The sequence below is a fragment of the Trematomus bernacchii genome, unplaced genomic scaffold (genome assembly GCF_902827165.1).
Source record: "Trematomus bernacchii unplaced genomic scaffold, fTreBer1.1, whole genome shotgun sequence".
NCBI classification, from domain to species: Eukaryota; Metazoa; Chordata; class Actinopteri; order Perciformes; family Nototheniidae; genus Trematomus; species Trematomus bernacchii.
The window spans coordinates 1,321,701-1,345,057 of NW_022987708.1; the positions used below are offsets into that span (position 1 = coordinate 1,321,701).

A 23,357-nucleotide genomic window follows, 5' to 3' on the forward strand; every position below is an offset into this window, starting at 1 on the left:
ACAACCTCTTCTGCTACTGCCACCTTCATGTTCATGCAAGTTAATAACTCATACCTGAATTGAAATCAGAAGATTCACTCATGTGTGTGCTTTGGCTAATCTGTAGCTATTATTTATTTATGTTTGGTTAATTATGGTGCTCTCATAGACCTTGTAACAATACATCAGTTTGTGAAGTTCCTCAAGGTTCCTGAAATTACATGATTTATGTTTTATGTAAGATTGAGTCAGATTTAATACAATTCAAACCTAATTGCATTAGTGAGGTTAGCCACTGATCTCATGTACAACAGCCTGGGGAGGGTGGATCATGAAATCAACCTGTGCAGAGCAGAACCTGTTTAGGCATCAAAACCTTGTTAGCTATAGAAAACCTGTTTGGGTTGCTTTACTTACATATAGGCCAACATTACGACTTTATTTTTTACAAGGCACACAAGCAGTGGCCTCCTGGTACATTTATTTTACTCTTACCTCCTCCCAGTGCAGTGTCCCTCTTTACACTACTAACAGCCTGAAGCCGCCTTCACATAATACGGTATTTTCTCTTTTGCTCACGTGAGGTTGGGCACAGAGCTTTGCGGTGAAAACACCTAGTTGTAGTACTATTGTTTACCCTGCTAGCTTGCGCTGCTTAGCACAACTGTCAGTGGATGGGTTTCAAAACTTTAGTGGCATCAAGGTCAAAGTTGACAAATGTGAACTTGTAAAACCGCTCTTTCCATAGAAACAAAACGGTAACGTCAGCGCAGAGCATTTTTACCACTTGTCATTTGAAGGCAGCTTATAATAATAATAATAATAATAAATGTTATTTGTAAAGCACCTTTCATTGCTAAAAGCAATCCAAAAGTGCTTGACGGGGTTGAGGTTGCTACTCTGTGCAGGGAAGTCCATTTCTTTATGAAACCGGCTATGTACATTGTCATGATGAAACAAGCGAGTTTCCCTACCGAAACTTAACATGCATTTACTTTGCCCCCATTGGAGCTGCAGTGTCCAGCCCAAACTATGAAAATAACGCTTGACCAAAAGCTCACAAACCACTTTGGTAATGATTTGATCTTGGGTCTACCTTTATAAGGATGCACTATTGGGGGCGGCATTAGCTCAGTTGGGAACAAAAGGGTTGCCGGTTCATATCCCAATCGGACCAAAAAAAGCAAGGCACCAAACCCTCAACTGCTCCCTGACTCTGGAAACAGGGCAGCCTCTTTGCTCTGCCACCTCTCTTTTCTGTATTTTATACGTCTTATGCATGTGTGTATTTGTAATGTGTGTGCTTATACAATAACAAAATGCAAAACTGAATGTCCCCTTGGGGATTAATAAAAGGTCTTATCTTATCTTATCTTAGACTACTTTATGTAACTTTGCTGGTTCAGCCTTTTACCATTTTATTATGATCCTAAATAATAACAAGAGGGCCAGTACTCAACAGTGGATGGTCCATAGGAGCAAGTGATCCCATCTCTCATACACACACATCACACGTACAAGTATTACACTCATCCTTAACCAATACATGCTGTAGAAATAATTACAACTAAAGAATATGATTTCAGCAAGTCAACCGTGCCTGAATTTTCTTTGTCTCATTTTCTACCTTTCTTGAAAATGTTTTTGAGCATATGCAATTCTTTGTCTTTCTGTCTCCCTCTCTCTCCCACTCAGAACTAATGCCAAAAGTGTAACAAATTTCCGAGCCAATTACATTGTGTGGCCGCGGAGGGAGAGGCGAGCGAAGCAGAACAACTTGAAATGACTTTATAGAAAGGACTCCCCGGCCCTTTAATTACACCACTATTGATTGCTGCGCGCAGGTTTCCCACATTCACTTACTGCTTTTTCTTGTCAACTCTGCATTCATTACCCTGCAGAGAGCGGCGCTGAGACGCTTCTGAATTTAGACTCCTTGATTATATATCAGCTCTTTTCATTAGGTGCCGCTTATGGTTTGAATCTATGTGTTCGTTGGTGATAAAATCGGCATGCTTTATTCCAAAATGTGATTCATTTGATATGGCAACAGGTGGTTGTTAATCTGCTGAAATATGAGTAATATATTGCATGTTGTGTATGTAAAAAGAATGCAGATTTTTTGACGCCTTTGGCAGCTTTATTATTTAAATTGTGTTCATTCACTTGTGTTCATTTATGTTTAAACTAGTTCATGTCCTCATGCTTTTATACGTTTATTGCTAATAACCCTTCATAAGGTATCCAGTAAACTGATACATGGAACACATTTGAATCTATAGGCTGTTGCAACAATAATTGACTAAAATGGCTATTCAGGACTAAACAAGAGTTAATAAAGATGGTTTACCAATTTGGATACTTTTTTTATTCCTCAAGCCACCAATGAATGGTTTAACATTAACATTCTAGTTCTGGAGACTGGATATCAGCATCAACTGTTAGCTTATTTTCAAAAATGTTGTCATTCTGATCAATTGGATGCCATGAAATTGTTGTTGATGGAAGCCATGGAAGCTATTCATGAGAACATCGTGCAGCCATGTAAAGCTCATTCAACTACACTCCAGCAATTCTGTCTGACTCCTGGCTAACATGGTTAGCTTGTCCATTTCACCAGCCAGTGATCTTACGTTGCCCATGATGACAGTGCAAAGACACGGCTTATTGTCTAATGTGGACCCAGCTCTCCTCCTTTGTTTCTTTGGTTTACCCAGCATCTTCTGTGTCTTTCTACAGATTTCAGTGAGGATAGCCATTGTTCCAACCACCATGCTAGCAGGCTTTAGCGCGATTAGCTTCTCCCGGGTGTAAACAAGGCAGCCATTAGTTTGCTGTCCAACAGTGGAGTGATCAACAAAGCAGCAAATCAATGGTGAAAAAAAACTAAATCAAATCTCTCCCTACAAAAAAGTTTAGAGAGTGCACAGCTTAATCAGTAATTAATAGAAACATATCAAGTAAGATCAAATAAGAAAGCTTAAAGATGAAAATAATACAAATAGCAGAAGCAACTGCACCAGGCTGAATGCACGGTTGGCATGTGTTGAATGTAAATAGCTATTTAACTTATATAGGTCTCTTTGAAAGGCAATTCCAGACAAGCTTCTTTGTAGTTTTATCAGGAGGACTTTCTATAATACTTTTTTTCAGGGTCAGTCATGTGGGATATTCCTTGGAGCGGACAGAGGTTAAGTATCTTGTTTAAATGTCTTTTGAGAGACTGAAGGCCGTGCAGAGAGAGGACCTGTTTCTTTGAAGGAAAACCTTTCCTACCACCCTGCTGCTTTCAGGGGAGAACATGAAATGCCAAGCCTATGGCAAGCCATTTGAGTATTTATTCCATATCCTTGATATCAGACGGCAGCTGCCTGCACTAGTTGGCTCTTTGATTTCACTTGTTAGATATACGGTCAAACTAGTTTGGCACTCTGCTTTACTAGTTAAATAAAACATTACACTCGTCACTCTTTTTCAGCAACTAGTGGCACTTTTGTCCGACTAGTTAGCACATAAGCCTTACTAGTGACGCCAGGAGCAGCACTTGTAGCACCAAAGTCCCAACTTGTAAGCTTTTTGATGAACTAGTGACTCTCTGACCGTACTAGTGACGCTAAAAGTCTTACAAGTTAACTAGTGCGCTGCAAAAGCTCTGACATGTTAACTAGTTACAAAAAAGAAGCAGAACTAGTTAACTAGTGGCATACAAATGTTCACTAGTTCACTAGTTGACGCCTCTTTTGACCTTACTAGTTAACTAGTGGGGCTCAAAATGTCTACACGTTAACTAGTGAACCCTTTGCCCTTTACTAGTTAACTAGTGAGATACATTTAAATTCAACTAGTGAGGCTTAAAATGTTCACTAGTAGTACTAGTGGATCCCAAAAGTGCACTAATCACACTAGTTGCACAGAATGCTAATGAGGAGGAGGGGAAAGAAGGCATCGAGGTCTCCTATTGGCCCTAAGCTATAGAGCACCACCCAGCCCAAATAGTTTCTTTAAGAGCTTAAATACACTGTGTTTTAAAATACAGTCAAATGACCATATTTACAAAAATATAAAACAAAAGTATTTGTGTAATTATGATCATATGACTGTTTATCAAGACAGGAATATAGATCCTCTTTAAAACATTTTTATTAAGCTGCAATTTGAAAGGTGCTTGGATTAGAATGGCATTGTGATAACAGAGTGACATTATTGATGGATAGAAAGAGGAAGTAACCCTCTTCTGATCACAGCTCTGAGAGATCGCCGTGACTTCCGTAAATATTAGTCTAAGGCAAAATATGGAGAGGTTGTTTATCATACAGATCTATCGTTATCCTGATTTTAAGATCTGTCCAGTGTTTCTGCTTTATTCATTTCAATTTCATAAACAACCTCTCCATATTTTGCCTTAGACTAATATTTACGGAAGTCACGGCGATCTCTCAGAGCTGTGATCAGAAGAGGGTTACTTCCTCTTTCTATCCATCAATAATGTCACTCTGTTATCACAATGCCATTCTAATCCAAGCACCTTTCAAATTGCAGCTTAATAAAAATGTTTTAAAGAGGATCTATATTCCTGTCTGCAGTCCTCAGGCAACTTTCTAATTTTAAGAAAGTCTTCAATGTTCTTACCTAATTTGATAAACAGTCATATGATCATAATTACACAAATACTTTTGTTTTATATTTTTGTAAATATGGTCATATGACTGTATTTTAAAACACAGTGTATTTAAGCTCTTTAAGAAACTATTTGGGCTGGGTGGCGCTCTATAGCTTAGGGCCAATAGGAGACCTCGATGCATTCTTTCCCCTCCTCCTCATTAGCATTCTGTGCAACTAGTGTGACTAGTGCACATTTGGGACCCACTAGTACTACTAGTGAACATTTTAAGCCTCACTAGTTCACTAGTTGAATTTAAATGTATCTCACTGGTTAACTAGTAAAGGGCAAAGGGTTCACTAGTTAACATGTAGACATTTTGAGCCCCACTAGTTAACTAGTAAGGTCAAAAGAGGCGTTAACTAGTGAACCTTTTGCCTTTACTAGTTAACTAGTGAGTGATTCTGGGTGCTACTAGTTAACTAGTGAAGACAAATGTATGCCACTAGTTAACTAGTTCTGCTTCTTTTTTGTAACTAGTTGACATGTCAGAGCTTTTGCAGCGCACTAGTTAACTTGTAAGACTTTTAGCGTCACTAGTACGGTCAGAGAGTCACTAGTTCATCAAAAAGCTTACAAGTTGGGACTTTGGTGCTACAAGTGGTGCTCCTGGCATCACTAGTAAGGCTTATGTGCTAACTAGTTGGACAAAAGTGCCACTAGTTGCTGAAAAGGAGTGACTAGTGTAATGTTTTATTTAACTAGTAAAGCAGAGTGCCAAACTAGTTTGACCGTATATCTAACAAGTGAAATCAAAGAGCCAACTAGTGCAGGCAGCTGCCGTCTGATATCAAGGATATGGAATAAATACTCAAATGGCTTGCCATACAAGCCACACTGGACAATGTGGCACTAAGTCTGATTCAGATGGTGAAGTAGGGACACATTCTCCATTGACTTTAGCAAGTTGAATATCATGTCAGAGCTATGGAAATATCTCCTTTCACATTTAATTTAGATTTTGAACGTCCGACACATAGTCTAGTCCCTTTGAATATGTTCATCAACCATTTAAAACTTAACTCAGATTGACCCTTTACCTGTAGCAGAGGCTTGGTGTGTAAACCCATTCATCATGAAGTGGAATTAGTCAATGACAAATCTCCCTGTGAGTACGTCTGCAGATTGAATACACAAACGGGCCACATGTTCCATCCCTGCTCTTTAGCCAAAGTCATTTGTGCCAATGTCAAAAGTGATAAATGGGTTATGTGGCACCTATGAGAGAAAGCAGTGAATTTTTATAATGTATTAAAGAGGAGCGAGAGGGCGAGGAGGGATGGAGGATGGAGGATGGAGGATGGAACAGAGCTGGGGAAGTGGGCTGTCATGCTGTAGTGCTGTGCTCTAGGCAGGGGACCTCTGTCACACACAGTTTGAATCCCTGCTTCACATCTTTCCTGGCACCTCCTCTGCATTTCCCTCAGATATCCAGCCATCGACCCCCCCAGAGCTCAAAGCCGTCCAGCAAGTCAGCAGAGCTGGCAGACACAGTGACTGCTCTGTCAAATTCATCGTATGGCACTTTGTGTGTTTGTGTGGTCTGGTTTTTACTATTTTTACAAGAGCCAGTTTGCCTTTTAAAACATCACATAAATTATATTTCTATCCTAGGTCATTTTGGTTGTTCCTCATTTCTTTATTGGGGGAATTTAACACTAGGATGACTAGATTATAGGTGCTCAAAGAGTTTTACAAGCATAACAAATAAAATTCAAAATAATATTGAGCTCACAAAACAACATTTAACCCAATAATCACACATTAAAAACCAGTCTATAAAGGTGAGTTTTTGTGAATGTTTTGAAACTTGGAGGTCGGAGCAGTCTCTGATGTGTTCTGGGAGTGTGAATAATTTGATATGGCAACAGGTGGTTGGTGATCCACTGGAATATGAGTAATATGGTGTATGTGGTGGTGCTAGGATGTAGAACAATTATATACCTTTATTATTTCAAATGTGGTACTTAGTAATCTATTTTTGGGATTATCTTCAAAATTGGTTTATGACTTTATGCTATTATTTAAAATGAATTGCAAATAACCCCTTCTAATGAATCCGATGTACTGGAATTTTGAGAGATGTTGTTTTAATGCTACATTGAACCCATTGGATCTATAGCTTGTTGTTAAAATAATTTACTTAAAATGGTCAATCAGGATTTTATTAAACATAATTGAGCTTTTAGGATCAATTTGTATTACTCAGGCCACCAAATAATGGTTGAATGTAAAGTTAAGATTCAGATTTTTGTGAGAAGACATAATCGATGGCAAATTCATGACATGAAATCATAAGGACATTTAAGCGCTTTGAGCACCAGGAAAAGCACTATATAAATAACATGTTTTATTATTTTAAGTCAAGCTTACATTAGCTTAGCATAAGAATGAAAGTAAGCGTATTTAGAAAAAAAATGGTGCTAAGAAACCCATATCCACAGGGAGGTGGGCAGCAGAGTATTGGAATTACTGAAGTTCATTGAGTATGTTGGATGATGAGCCATAAAAGATGCTGTTAGTCTACAGCAGGGGTCGGCAACCTTTTTGATATGAAGTGCCATTCTAAAAAAAAAAATGTATCAGCGTGCCGACGATCGTGAATTATCAACGGGGGGGGGGGGGGGGGGGGGAGGGTGTTGAAGAGCTCGACGAAAACACTCGTGAAAAGTGATGTTTAAAACTCAGTTAATGGGGCTCATTCACTGGCGCTTCCACAAACAACAACCAACATAATTGTTACATTAAAATGAAGTAGCCTATATTATTCAAGTTTACATTAACTTTGGATAATAACACGGGGGAAATGAGCGGAAGCGCTCTCTTTTCCTCTCTCCCCCTCTCTCTCTCTGACAGCCTGTCAGTATCTCATGCAGCTCACTGATCCAGTAATGAGTGACAGTGAAGAATAAATATATTTATAACTAGTTCCAAAGGTAGATCAAATAGCTAAGAGTGTAAGGTCTAACTCTTAATGTGTGTTCTGCTCCGCTCACCGGTCCGTCACAGCGGGTGGAGCTGCAGGATTTATGCTTCACACACGTTGCATACCGCTATTTTATTGTCTTTTTCGGACACCTTAAAATACTGCCAGACTGGTGAAGCGATTTTGGCGAGCTTGTTTTGCCGCACACAGAGAAAAGTGTCATGTATGTTACGTCTCGCGATCGGCCTTTTTGAGTGGGGCTGCGTTGCGCGCATGGCTTCCTTCTGCAGGTAACGGGGAGACGCGCTCTGGCGGCGGTCTCGTTCAGGATCCGAAAATAAAATAAATATTTTGTACACTTATTCCACTTATTCCTAGTGTGCCACTGGTTACGGTGCCGCGTGCCATTGGTGGCACGCGTGCCAGGGGTTGCCGACCCCTGGTCTACAGTCATCACAGAATACATACTTAACAGTTTCAAAAGTACCCTGAAAACTTTGCAACCTTTGAGGGAATTTACAATTACAATCAATGTCCTTTAAATCTTAATTCAAGTAGGAGACTGGCAATGAGTCTTGGAGCCCATTTATTTCTGTGCGGAATATTTTTCTTTTGAAACTAACAAGGTATGGTTATGACAGCTGTGTGGTGCCCCTGTCATGTGGATGTTGTACAACCAAACCAACCAATTAGTCCTAATTCTCTGAGTCTTTTTCTCATTAAAGTTTTATGAAATGTTAAGCGCACCTAATTTCTTCCTTTTATTCTGGTGCATCAAGAAAGCAGTTTGAAAGACGGGGTTAAAACATTGTTTTTACTATCCACCGAAGTTAATTTTCACCTATTCCCTTTTATCATCTAATCTCTTTTTTTTTATATAACCAGTTGTTTCTGTCCATTGTGTGTAAGCTAAACAAAGAAGAGGCTAGGGTGTACCTTTCTGCTCTCCACTTCCTGTACTCTTCTAAATATGCCATCACCTAACATGAACATTGATTTATTTTGGATGAAGAAAATCTTCCATTATAATAACTCGAAGCATGTAAGCGGAAGCATATACGCTAAGGGAAATTCTGAAACGGTACATAAAGGCAGCAAATGAGACCTAAGTGAGTTTAGTTTATGAGGCAATAATGTAACATGCTTATTATTCGAAGCCACCCCTCACAACCTTTGTTCTCTAATGGCATGAAAGTAATGCGGGGAAAACACACACACACACACACACACACACACACACACACACACACACACACACACACACACACACACACACACACACACACACACACAGTTAGGCAGTACAGTAGGCAGAATGTGAAGCTGATGTGCCTTTAACCTGCATTCTCTGAGCTAAACTGGTTGTAAAAAGCAGTACCATTATAAACGACTATGAAAGAATTACCCGACTTCTCACTTGATTTGGTTCCTCAGAAAACAAGTTTATGGTCTCAATCGGTAGTTTTTAGTCTTCCACTGTACAGCACAATGTTTATTTGGTAAATGGAGGTCCCATTTCAGATAAAAATAGACAATAAAGAAGGATTAAGCTTTAGGGCACGTGCAAATAGTGACTGACAAGTTGCAACCAGTTTGTTGTTTGGTCTGGGTGCTCGCCTTGTTTTCTTTAAAAATGTTAACCCCTTCACATTGGGTTTTAGTTAATGAAATGTAATCATGACAGTCTTTCTTGAATATAAATGTCTTGTTCAGCATTCAGTTGTACTTAGCTCCACCCTTTGTGTAACTCCTGGTAAAAAGAAAAACCAAGATGGCGATTCTACAAACCAATGGTTTAGTGGCTAACGACACTGTGACAAGCCCTCACCTCTTATATACAGTCTATGAGCAGAAAAGACAGAAACACACATGCATTATGTTACCTTTGTAATGTAAATTATGCTAACAACCCCTTAGCCACCTAGCATACAAAGTACATTATAGATATTTTTATCCCACAAAATGTACAGCTCCATTATCATATTCCCGTTTCAGATAAAACATGAATGGGTCACTCAGAATGACAGACGTGAACACGCTATGTGTTGGTACAACAGAAGATCATTGTAATACTGAGCGTTTAGGGTCAGGGTTATGTTTAACTGGTTTAAAGTTGACATCTTTTTTTGGTAGGAAACTTTATGCTAAAGGGTTATATTTTAATTAAATCAGCATAACAAAGAAACATTTGCCGTATCTGCCAAATGGCTCTGTAAAATATTTCAATTATTTTCCAAAAGCTTCTGGGGCCAGAGTGGATGGTGAAATAGATGAAACAGTGAATGCAGCGAAAACAAACTTGATGATTGGCTGTCGGCTGGTGTTATTTTTGCATGCTGCATTTGAAGAGTGTGTTTTTAAACTTGAGCAATCACACACTGTGGATGACTTTCAGATGTTTACCAGCAGCTTCCTCTGATTTTGTTTTCCTGTCTGGTACGCTTACACTGCGACAGCATCTTTGACAGAGCCTGCGAGCCGTGCTGTTTCTAATTTATATCCTCTCTCTGGGCGATTACCAACTAAATAAGGGTTCTGCATCCTCCTGTGTCAACACATTGGGGACAATTTCCTATTCGCATAACAATGTCCAATTGGCAAAGGCTGGTCTAAAATAGGATCATGTTTGACAACAGCTTCAGGGAATTTCAAAAAGGTATTTATTTTCCCAACAGCAGTTTGTCTTTTCTTGTTTTCCTAGAACGAAAGAAGATTACTCTGACTGTTGGAAATCACCTGTCCTCCAAGAAGATCTACAATGTTGTCGGTTACCTGAAAGGAAAGAGAAACCCAGGTTTGTACACATCCTCTGCAGTTTTTTTAAAGATCTAATTGTAGTCTTAATTAACGGAAACATGTTCACTGTTCACTATTAAGTTTAGTTTAAGATAAGCAGCTAAAAAAAGAAAGCGAATATATGGTTAAAAGGTTAATAGCCAACATTAATCTTGCGTCCATTTATAGATAAAGTAAATATGAATAATAGTCGTATGATAGTTCTATCATAAAACTTTGTTGTGGAGGTTGTATACTATACATTTCTAAATGTATGGTACGGGTCCCCAGTACATAGAAACTGTCGAATGCTAACTGTCATATGTTGGGCAATTTACACAATAAGCATAAGTAGTGTTAAAGGTCCCATATTATACTATATTTGAACAATATATTATAGGGCCATATCTATTCAAAACATGTCTCTGAAGTGTTTTGCTCAAAATACCAACCAGATCACCCATTCTAGCCATGCCTCATACCCCTCTATTTCAGCCCTGTTACAAAAGTTCTGATTCTGGGTCTCGCCCTTTAAATGTAACCGAGCTGCTGCTGGCCACGCCCCCTTGGAGCGTCCGCATGCAAGCAGTGAGCTATGGGAAGAGAAGGCTGTGTACCAGCAGAAATTCAGCTAAACGCTGCTGTGATTAAACGCCATATCATGTTCCAAACCACATCAAGGGTTATTTCTGAAAAAGTATGGAGCTCAAACGCTTTCTCTGTCTTTACCACAAGGACAGTACCTTTTATATCCGGCTTCTTCACACATATTCTCTCAAGTACTGCGTTAGCTCCGAGTGTTAGCGATGCTCGCTAATGTAAACACAGACCATATTACTTCCAAAACATGTTGCGCATTGTTTCTGATACAGCACATAGCTTGACATGTTCTTTAGTTAGTGTTTACCACTAGAACCTGCTGAATACACAGACACACAGCTGCAGGAGGGGATTCAGCTAGCCGGCTGTATATGGGGATGATAGGTTTGGCCGTGTGTGGGATGTTGCCAGGAGGTCAAAGTAAAGCCAGCCCACATTTCAGTAATATCTTCATGGCCGCAGCAAATCTGGATCAGCTCCGTTGTTCCCCCGTTTTTAAAGATGTGGGTAAGGAGGAAAAGAGAGGGTTGTATTTTCTGACACTTTGTGAGTTCCCTGGCACACCGGGGACACATATTTATGTATAAAACACATCAAAAAGTGCATTTTGCATAAAAGGTGACCTTTAAACATGCCAAAATAACACAAGTAAAATTCAGGTTTTTTTTGCTATAAATCTTGGTATTGATACAGTGAATTACTGCTATTAAGCACTCGAAAACTGAGTTTAACCTAGTGTAGTTTACCAACGCACATTGGAAGCTCGAAACATGCAGGACAGTCCTATAGGCTACTTTTTTATTTGTATTCATTTTTTGCTTATTTTTCCTCATTCATATTTTAAATGTGCTTTTCCTGACACAGCTGTCATTACATGAATGAGTTGCAGAATGACACGTTTAAACTGCACAATCCTTTTGTGAGTTCTCCCCTTTCTTTCTGAATGGAACTTACACATTTATCAATGATTGATTGAAATGTAAAGAAAATTATAGATACCTTGACTTTCCGGTTTTAGCTTTCCGAATGTAAACATTTTCTATTTATTTATATTCTGTTTTTTATTACGGAAAAACAACTGTCACCAATTTTCTGAATGTTAACACTTATCTGTTATTGGAGTATTTAAATAAGTCACATAAAAGAAAATAAGCAGCATAATAAGGAACTAGGTTCACCAGCATTTATTTCCTATCTGGTGCGGTACAGGCAGTGAACAGTGGATTATCAGATGTATTTAGTTTCTTTTTGACGAAATGGCTGCTGCATTGAAATGATGGGTGAGAGTGGACAATGGGAGCTGTGCAGTACATAAAATAGAAAAGGTTAAAGGCTTTGACCTTTGTTTTAAACGTTTTATTTTCCTTTCGTCCCAGTTAAGCATCGGCTCGGGTCATTTCCAAACACATTATGTCCTTTTAATGTTGAAATAGCAGCCCAGCCCTCTCTGCTCAGCTCCCTCTGCCCTTACCTTTATCCATTGTCATTCTGCAGAGCATGTCGCCCTTGCCTCGCCCCACAGTCGTCCTTGTCTCACGCCCTCCCCCTCTACTTGTAGCATACAGCTTCTGTACCTGTCCTGCCTAGTCACTGGTGGAAAATTACCTTGCTGATTTACAGTGTGATATTAGGAAGCAATAATGGGCCACTATAGCAGATAATCTGGGCCACAACTCTCTGGAAGGAGTGACAGTTTTACTGGTTGTTGCTGTTTGATCATATGTCTCTTCACAGCTCATTTATCTCCTCCCTAATCAGAAAGAAAATGCATGCACATTCGCAACGGTTTTGACTCATGGGAATGAATATATCATAGGCTGCAACAATACACACTGTAATCAGAAGATAAGGTTGTATTTAATGCCAAAGTCACAGAGAGTCTACATTACAGTAGGATACATTAGAGTTTATATTAAAAACAGCCATGTTTCGATCTAAATGTATTGCACAAATTAACTCAAAATATAGGCAAAACAAAAATATTAAATAACACTTGTTTCCATCAACTACTGCTATGCCATTATTCAGAGTTGCTTGGTGTTTATTTCCTGTCTGTCTTCCTTTGTTGTTCCTGGTAGTGTTTACTTCCTGTCTGTCTTCTTCTGTTGATTTATCTGATGTCCAGCGCTCTGTCTTTTAACCTCTTTCCTTTCTTCTTCTTTTTTTCTTTTCTTTTTCTCCGAACAGTTTAGCCATCATGAATCCAAAATGTTGTGCTCTCCACAAATATAAAAAGTGTATTTCAACAAGCATTCCATGATTTTTTTCTAATGGAGAACCTGACCACTGACTTTAAACTGACCGAACTTCTGTCTGCGAATTGATATTCACCTAATCAAAATGTCTAATCGGTTTACTAACAAAAAGAGCAGATTGCAGAATGTTCGATATTCACCAAACAGCATTGAGTATTCAACTTAAATGTTAATGACCTACCTATGACGATTATTTCTTTATTACATATTTAACACAGCCACAGACTGTGAAAATAATAAAAAATATAGGAAAAGAAAAATCAACCATCATCGATTAAACAAACTCTGCCTGTTGAACTATCAATGTCAATTTGTCAAGGGCAGTGAAAACACAAGACAGATTACTGATGCTTTTTTATGAATGCTTCATTTAACCATTAGTGTGAATCCTGAACAATAAGCATACCCATGACAAACATTTACAAGTAAATAGAAACAAATAAGCTAATAAAGCTTTCACATATGACTGATTCCAAGCAGTTTACAGTAATGGTTGATTTACCCTGCAAGCTGCTCTCTGTGCAATAATGTGTTGTCAGATTTCTGCGGCTAAGCTAGCAGGCTTCTCTAAGCACCTCTTTTCTCAAACAAAGTCATCAGTGCTCTGTGCTGGAGTGATGAGCTTTGCTCTCTTCTTCCCTCCGCCTGCAGGAAGCTGCTTTGTGCATCCACCCTCAACAGTCCCTTTGTAGACAATGTAAGGTGTGCAAAGAGGCCTGGGGCATTCGTGAGTCAGTGTTTGTAAGGGAAACCAAACATAGACACTGTACTTGAATACCCTTTTTACCAATACTTTTACTGAGCTATAGTATTATATATTTCCATTTTATAAATCTATTTAATACAAGGCTTAGTTGAATACTCGATCCTGATTGGTCAATTTGCATGGTTCAGAGGTAGATAATACTCAATCACACACTGCTGCTGAGGAAAAATCCATCCACCGAAAGTAGTCCGGTTGATTCAACGGCAAATGTTGAAAACAGAAAATATTTTTCTCCATCCGAAATCTTCATGGTATACTATTTTAATATTCACATTGATATTTGTCGAGAGCCAAAAATGTTCATGACGGCTTCGAATATTCTTCATTCTGCTCTTTTTTGTTAGTAGGCCGTTAAGGACGTCATTCTGATTAATGTGCAGTCATATACATCTACAGAAAGGTCAATTTAAAGTCGGCAGCGGCCAAAAAAACATTGCATGCAGCATGACATTTGGATTGATGAAGGCTAAACTATCCCCAGTAAAGAAAAAAAAAAACAGCGCAAGAGAAGGAAAGAGGTTAAAAGACAGAGCGCTGGATGTCAGAAAAATCAAGGGAAGAAGACAGAGAGGAAGTACACACTAAAGGGAACAGCAGAAGAAGGCCCAAATCCAATCCACCCCCTACACCCTACCCCTACACACTACCCCTCCGTTTGCGCGTTCGTGCGGAGGGTCCGCCACATTAAGTGCTGTTCCAAAGCAACGAGTGTGGAGGGGGAGTGGGTTATCAAGCCCTCAAACAGCGAGTCTGCATCGGTGCTGACTTCACCTGCTGCCCTACATGACCGAACTCAATGCTGTGTGTGTCCGTCAGGAAACAAGCTGTTTATAAGTAGTTCCAGCAAACATCCACTGATAAACTGCGATGTTAACAACCTCATGATAACCTCATATTTTTTTAACTTAGGATCGTACCTGTGTTTAGTCTAGAAAAAGGTAAATGTGTGCATTTTATTATAAATTGTGTATATTTACAGACTGTTGCAAAAACTAAGAAGCTTATCAACATCAGGTTTAAAACTAAAAGAGCTTTAGAAAAAAGTAACACAATTAAAGATGTTTGGAGTTTATTTTAGTTATTAATTCTTATTTTTTGTCCAAGAGATGCTGATTTGAAACCATTGTTACATACAGTTACGGCATTTCCTGTTTCTGCCGGAGAGAGGGGAGTTCGTCCCAAAGCTTGCTGCTGTATTTACACCCTCCATCTGATAGGAGGGAGCCTCGTTAAGCTGCGAGTGGCACTTCACCACGGAGTTCACTCCGTCACGGAGTGGGAGTGGGTAGGGTGTGGTTTGGAATTGGGCCGAAGACAGACAGGAATTAAACACTAGACAGTGAACAGCAGAAGAAGACAGACAGGAAGTAAACACTGACAGGAACACGGAATGAGCTCTGTCAGTGTTTAGAGACTGGTTCATGGAAAATAAAATGTGAAGAGGCTTGGACAGTTACAGAAAACCTTGTTCAGTTCTGTCCTCTTTCCTAAGTTACGTTGCTTGAACGGACCATTGTTTTCTTAGTGGAAGCAGTCAAATCATTTTTTGTCAAGTAATTACTTTTTTTCAATATTTTGAGGCGTGGCCTTGTCAAAACCCTTCATGGTGATTGGGTGTTATTTTTTCATTAATGACTACCTCGTTGCATTTTATCCTTTACTTACATTTACTCTTCTCCATTTGTTTCTCTTTTCATGGCACGTCGATTGATACCATGACCTCCAAAACATATTTTCAAGGTTTAAAACAGGGTCACAGTACCAATAATTAACGGCACAAAACATTAGCATGAATCCCTCATTAATTAAATCCCTGGAGTTCAATGCAACAAGGGGCAACCTATATTCAAAGATAACAATAGACTTTGTAATAGGCTCTTTAAAGAGGTTATAAAAATTACAACAAATTGCTTTTTTGTTTAAAATATGTTATGGAATTATCGTCAATGCAACAGGCAGCCTCATCTCTCTTTGAAAATGACCACAGAGATGATTGACTAGTTTTGAAAAATAGACTATAGGATTTAATTGAAATTGTTCTTGCATCTTCAATTCAAATTTTAAATAAGCAGCCGTTCGGAAAATGTAATTATACTAAAGGAAAATAAAACCTCGGATAATTATGGAATTCAAATGTTATAGAAGTGATATACATGGTTAAGACACATTGCTTTCTTTCATTAAGCCTTTGTTTTCCAAACTAATAGTTTCTACGGTGGTGCAGAGAATCTGCTTTATCAGTGATAGTGAAAGCAGGTTTGCGGCTTTTTGGTCTTAATGTTCATTTTTAAAAAGTTGAAAAGTATGTACCAATTTTCTTTGAGGCTGACAGCTTGTGTGGAGCTTCACTTTTTATCTTTATATTTCATGTCTGCTCACGTTTCATTATCTTTCACATTTGTTCTGAATAGAATTGGAAACTACAACATGTTTTCATATTAGTGCAGATGATTGCTTAGCAACACATCTATAACCCCAGTTATTGCTTGTGACTGTATTGGGGATTTCTCTTTTTTATTTTTCTAAATGTGCTACAGTAGCAATATTCACCTGCTGCCAAAGAAAAAGATGCATTCATGTATCTTCACTTCTCATTCTATATTTTCTTAGATCGCTATGTGCTGGTTGGCAGTCGTCATGACAGCGACCAGGGAGGCGGAGCTTCAGCCATCATGAATCAGCTGATCGCGGCGTTGACAGAGCAGACCAAACAGGCATGGGTGCCAGACCGAACCACTGTGTTCTGCTCGTGGGGGGGCTCAGCCCTGGGGAACATCGGGTCCTATGAGTGGGGAAAGGTCAGCAGGCACAAGTGCATCTGTTTTATTAAATGTCAACACACAGGTCAAAGATGTTGACCTTTTCATGTATTTAAGAAAGAAATACAAAAAAAAGCTCCAACATATGCTACTGCTAGGGCTTGTTAGCATTTAGCAAGCTATGGGCCAAATACTAATCAAAATGATGAAGAGAAGGTTCACACAGCAGCTTTTGAAAATGTATGTGGACAGAATTTACATTAAAAAGAGAAAAGGGGATTAAAACAGTGGGAGTTCCTTTGGTTTTCTCTCAGGATAGGAATAATAGATTTGAAGAACAATCCACCAATTGAGTAGTTCTCATTTATAATTGACTACTTCTAATTTATATTCCCATGTAACTCTATTACAGTATAGCTGAAAATAACTCTATAGTGTTGTTCTTTAACAGGAGGACCCCCAGGGCGTCCTCAATTCTGTTCACAGTCACTGTAGGGGGGCACTAAATCGTTTTTTCTTTCTTTCTATGTCTGAAAAACACTTTACAGTTATATGAGTCCAACATATTATTGGCAAATACAAACCAGCTTATTTGCTTTAAAATGATTGTTTTCAGCTAACTGTGATTTCATCGTGCAGTCACAGTTAGCTGATCTGTTCTAAATCAGCACTTATTCATACCTGGAAACTAATTCATTACGGCTACATATGCATCAATAAGAAATGTGTTTAAACATTGAAATGTAGGGTGTTACACATTATTGGCCCAGTTTAATATAAAAATGTTATACATAAGTAGTACAGGTTTCCCTAATCCATGTAGTAACAAAGGATTAATGGTTAAATCATAAAAATAATAATAAATAAATAAAAAGTATTGCATTTGATTGAATTACATTACAACCTAATACAATTATAATGACAAAATTGTGACCAGACAACCATGATACTGTAAGGAATATCATTGGCAGAGTAATGATGATAAACTGTGTGTGCGTGTGTGTGTGTTCCCTTCAGGATAACAGTGTTGTCCTACAGAGCAGTGCCGTGGCCTACGTCAGTCTGAACTCTCCAGTCAGAGGGACGGAGACTCTGCGAGCCACAGCGTCTCCAACGCTGCTGCAGCTCACCTTGGATATACAGAGAGTAAGTGCTAGCACTACTGCACTAACATCATTACAATTAAGGGAACTGCATTTAAAATTACAAATATGGTATGTTTAAAGTCCATGTTAGGGGGTCACGTTATGGGTCACAGGTTGCAGTAACCAATCATTACTGAACATTGAATCCTCAGGTGGCAATTAGGCCACATTGGAGACAGAGGAAGTGTTGTAGGGTTTTGACAACCATAAAGAACACTGCTCAATGGCCATAGTGTAAAGTCCATGCACTCTAAAGAAATAGAGTCATCTTGACGTCACTTGTTTGTTTGTTAACTATGGTGTTCAAGCTTTAAGTTTGTGCATTTTAGCCATTGCCATCTTGGTTTTTGGCATTATCCATATTGTTTTTTTGAACCATCAACCTGAATTGACACAGGATCGCAGAGCGATAACACAGTTCAGTCACTTTGTTCGCAACAGACGTTTTTATGACCCATTGAAGCTTTGGACATTTCAGATTCTGGTGTTTACTGACGTATTTTATGTCCTGGAACAAAACATGAAAATCTTACAAGATTGTGTAAAGCTCAGACCTTAATTCAGGCGCTTAAACAAAAACACGTAAAAAAAAACAAAGACTTCTAGACGAGGGAACCGGAAATGGTAAAACACAAAGTCATTTCTAGGACTCATTTCTGCACCACTCCATGTCTTTACTTTTTAGACCCAGAGGTTACCACTTGTAAATAATACGAATATAATCTCCTCACTTTTTATACTATTTCCAATATTGTTACTTTGTTGGGATTTTTGTTTAGTTGTACTTATTGCGAGTTATATTGGTCAAGCTCTGGGTCTCCCCCAGTACTTTCTAAAGTGTGAGACAGCTTGCCCAATGTTATTTCATACCTTCCTACATTTCCTAAGGATGCTACCATTTTATTAAGGCATGGTAGTCCCATTGTGTTGCTGTTGAAGAGAAAAATAAGGACACCCTGCTTTGCTTTCACATGCTGCTGCCTTGGCATTTCCCATGTTAATTGGATGTAGAAAGATTATAATAATGTCTATTCTATTAATTTTAATGATATATTTTAGAATTCCTTATAATGTAATACGATGAAAGCATTTACCCCGTAATAAATCATATTACTGTTTTAACTACTGTTTCATTCAAGTTAGTTAGCAATATACTGTATGTATAAGGAAATACCATTTTGACTATTCCACATACTGTGCTAATTTTACCTCGATCAAAGTTGCCAATTTTGCTCCACTTTTACACTCTCTGCGCTCCGCAGTCATTCATCTCTACACTTTTTATTACAGATTGACACGACAGTTAACACAATAATGAGAACATAATCACAGGAAATGGGGAGACTTTGGCTGTTCTTTAAAGGATGTCACCTATTCTGTGAGAGGGGGAGGAAGCCACTCTCGGTATGATCTAAATAAAAATAACTTCAATCTCTCCACATCCCACTTTCACATGCAAACTGCAATGGCCATTCTACTGATTAAGTATAGCAGCTGCATGATTCAGCCTCCCGAACTGTCTCTTTATTCCAACCTGGGGGTGTTTTGCAGATACGATCAACGCTCGCAGACATCTTCTTCCCAACTTTACCGTCTATTTAAACTTTGAAAACTTTTGAAAAAAGTAAGAAAAAACGCACCTCCTTGTCACTTTCTCTCATGTCCTTCCTCTGCCTCCACTACTGCCGCCGCCTCCTCCTTTTTTTGTTCTTCCGCTTCTCCCTTAAGCACAACATCCCTACCCTGCTCCCTCCTCTTCTATCACCTCTTAATCTCCTCTTTCATCAGCAGCGAGCACCGCATCCCACCACCCTCTCATTTTCCTCATTAAAAATATGCCTCTTACTTCTCATCTGTCTTCACTCTTTGTCTCTTCAGGTCATGCTGTGCGGTATTTTTTATTTGTGTCCTCGGGTTAGTCATCCATCCTCAAGGGAAGAGTCATGTTCTTGCCAGGCACCTAGACAGGTACAAGAGGTCAGGAGTGAACAGAACGCACAGCGTAATGTCCCTTTATCCCCTGCATTGACCATAAACCAACCAATTAGCAGGGACTGGCCCGGTCTACCTGTGACATTCAGCTGTAATGAAGCTACAGACAGCCTCTGCCAAAGCCACAGAAAGAGATTAAGGAGACAGAAAGAACTTTTGATGTCCTTTAATGAAATATCTTTCACAGAATAAGGAAACGGTTCAGACAATGTGTGCACATACTTGAAATAAGCTTCTCCTCTTCTTCTTTATTACAAATTCATTCATTCTGTCAGAGTTTTTGGTAAGCTGTCATGCTTGTAGCAGCAACTCCAGTACTGTCTTCTTTAGGAAATATGGTGTTCCTACATTTTACTCTCAGAAATCACTCTTACCAGTCATAAATAAGTGTTAATGCTGCTCTAAATACTGATGTGGTTAAGAAAAGATCTTGCATGCAGCCTAATCCATTCTGATTGCCTCTTCTTTAATTGCGGGAGGAACGGTTTCTCACTGAACTCGACACTTTTTCAATCTTAGTCTTGCTATGTATAGCCTAATTGCCTATATTTTGCTCTACATGTCCACCAAACGACGGTGCATCAATTCCGCTTGCTAATTGTACAGTTTTTACCTGAACATTTTTTTTTTTTTCCAACCCTTGCGCAATCCCGTTTGTCTATTATATTACATTACATGTCATTTGTTAGACGCTTTTATCCAAAGCGACTTACATACATTCAGTACTGTGGACAATCCCCACAGGAGCCATTTGCACACTGAGCCACAGCCTCCCTTATATTGCCTTAACCACTAAAGAACAGATAACACACAGGGTGTCAAACCAGAAAATGGCTTGTCCACTGCAGAAACTATTGTGTTTATTTTATGAGTAATGAAATGATTTACACAATTGTTTAGGTTCCACTGAAGCAGGGTTGTTCGGTGCTGTGACGGGTTCATGTTGTTGGATTCTCTCTAGAGCAGTATGCTCAAATGTTTGAAGAACCTTTATTGCCCTTACCAGCAATGTGTGTACATGTTAACTAATGAAAAGGGTTGAATGCATCATTACCTACCAAAGAATCATCCAATAATCCCTCCTCAGAGTTTACTTTCTGTTGACCCCGTCGTCTCCTCTTGTCTCGCCTTGTGGTACCTAATTGTCCATTAGGTGACAGCTGTATCTCTGGCATGCTCTGTGCCTCTACTCATTATCTCAAGAGTCTCAGAGCTGCCCCAGGTACGCTCCCCCAACTCCAAATATTGAGAAGCACGTCCAAGCATGTCGTTGATCTTGTTTGCGCAACAGCCGTAATACTTCCTACTTATCTTTGCTGGGAACTGTCTTCCAGGTCGAGGTGCTGCACCACTGATACTTTTGGAATGGGTGCTTGGGAACCAATTATAATGCAACTACATATTTCTCCTGTAGAGGATTTACTCAAAAAGGGGCAACGACAGGGGGGTGATAGACAAAAATAAACAAGCAAGGTGAAAGGAGATACAAAGGGAAGCTTTAGAGGCTTGAAGAATACAAATAAATAGAGACAAGCTTGTGCTTTAATTGGCTATTGTTACAGAGATGGCTTGGTGCAGGGACCTCCATTTTACAACAAATGGTCATCAGTGGACAGCACATTGTTAGACTGAAAAAGAGCAGCGAGGCAAATCCTTCATCTGATCTTGCTCCAAGAAATTGCGATGAACCTGTACACAGGAGATACAGGGAGACATTGTAAGATGTTGATGGTTGTGTTTGCAGAGTGCAGGATTTTAAATTCATAGACTCGGGTTCCCACAATATTTTGGTTAATGTTTTGGAAAGGTTGTGGATTTAGTTAAATATATGGGTACCACTTTACAATAAGACTACCCTTATAAAGGATTCATAAAGGGTTTCTAATTAGATTATTAATTAGGTTGTAAACACTTTATTAATCCTTAAGAACCATTTATAAACCAGTTCTAACATAGTTTTCATACAACACAGGCTCACTATTTGGCAAGATGACTAAGCCTTATATTGGCTACCTAGCTTACTTCGTCTTCTTCATCAGCCAGCATCCTTGGTACAGTATCTGTTGTGCACTGAGTTGATTCCCCCCTTCCATCTTGATGTTTCTTGGCATCTCTTTATGACCATTTATTTACGAGTTACTAACATTTATAGTTGCCAAAAGGGAGCCTTATTGTAAAGTGTAAAACACATTCCCATTTATTAATGAGTTACAACCATTTATAATAAGGCTTAGCAGTACAGATACATGTGGGCTCACTATTTGGCAAGCAACCGGTCACAGTTGCCCTGTTTATCTCATGTCTTATAAAAGCTTATTAAGGATTTATAAAGTGTTCACAACCTAATTAATAAATGAATTACAAACTATTCGTAAACCCTTTTATAAGGGTACTCTTATTGTAAAGTGGTACCAATATATGAAAGGTCTAATGAGCCCTTAAAGTATTTGTTCCTCGTCCTCATGTTTCCAGATACCTGGAGGTTAATAGACTTTTACTTGGAGTGCTTTACATTTCATGAAACGTTGATTTAACATGAACATCTTTGCAGACCTAGAAGGAGATGTGGTGGCTAAGGCTTGGAGAGATAATCCAGCCACCAACACAGACTGGAGGTAGAAACTGGTGATGGAAGAAACAGTGATAAACTATTTCCCACCAGACACACTAGGGGCCTCAAGCATTTCAGTATAAATCTGCTGCATTTGTTTCCTATTTGACATATGTCTGTAGTACATACAAGTATGTCTGGTTCATACACACTGTAGAACATTTCCACAGGCTGGGCTCCTGACAGCAGTTCTTTGAGCTGGTTCCTGAGGGGCCAGATTTGGGACTGGTTCCTTATGGGCACGTCTTGAGGTTGGTGCCTGAGGGTCCGATTTATGGGCTGGTTCGTTTGAATCTGTTTTTTAAGATTGTTCCCGAAAGGCAGGTCTTGGGGATGACTGAGAGTCAACCACATTCTCTCAAACTAATTTATATTGGCACACAATGTATTCACAACTTTGCCTGTTTTCCAATATGTGTTATTTTGAGGCCACTTTGTATTCACTGTGACACACTTATCTTGTACTCTGTGCTCGAGTATGGTCTGACTGGAAAAATAACGGCTGATACTTTAATTGAATCATGACACCATGACAGGCTTTCAAACATGAAGAAGTGATGACAATAGACCGGCTTCAGAATCACCCCGTAAATGGTAAATATGACCATCATCTGCATTAGGGAATATGCAAGAAGTGTAATTTACACGTCTAATTTATATGTTTTCCCACATAAAACCAGCAGAAATGAAGCTCTAAATAAATCACCAGAATGAGTCTGTGACTTTATGGCCGTGCAGCCTTCCAGGATGGCTCGACAGCACACTTGGCATAATGTTTGACATAGTACACTGTCGGCAATATGTTTGAATTATACCAGCCCTTGTATTGTCAGGAAAGGCATTGTGCGACTGCGGCAGGCCAGATGAATATGCATAATCACGAGGAGAA

The 23,357-nt window shown here is 39.1% G+C and overlaps 1 protein-coding gene across 1 annotated transcript in view; it reads left to right on the forward strand.

Moving 5' to 3' along the window:
• The window catches only part of LOC117490945 (inactive N-acetylated-alpha-linked acidic dipeptidase-like protein 2), a 330,276-nt gene that overhangs the window by 99,740 nt on the left and 207,179 nt on the right, over positions 1-23,357 (forward strand). Inside the window, exons 7-9 of the mRNA XM_034140729.1 lie at positions 10,267-10,359; positions 16,572-16,759; positions 17,738-17,866. Of these exons, the coding sequence (XP_033996620.1) occupies positions 10,267-10,359; positions 16,572-16,759; positions 17,738-17,866 (410 nt within the window). The remainder of the gene's footprint in view (positions 1-10,266; positions 10,360-16,571; positions 16,760-17,737; positions 17,867-23,357) is intronic.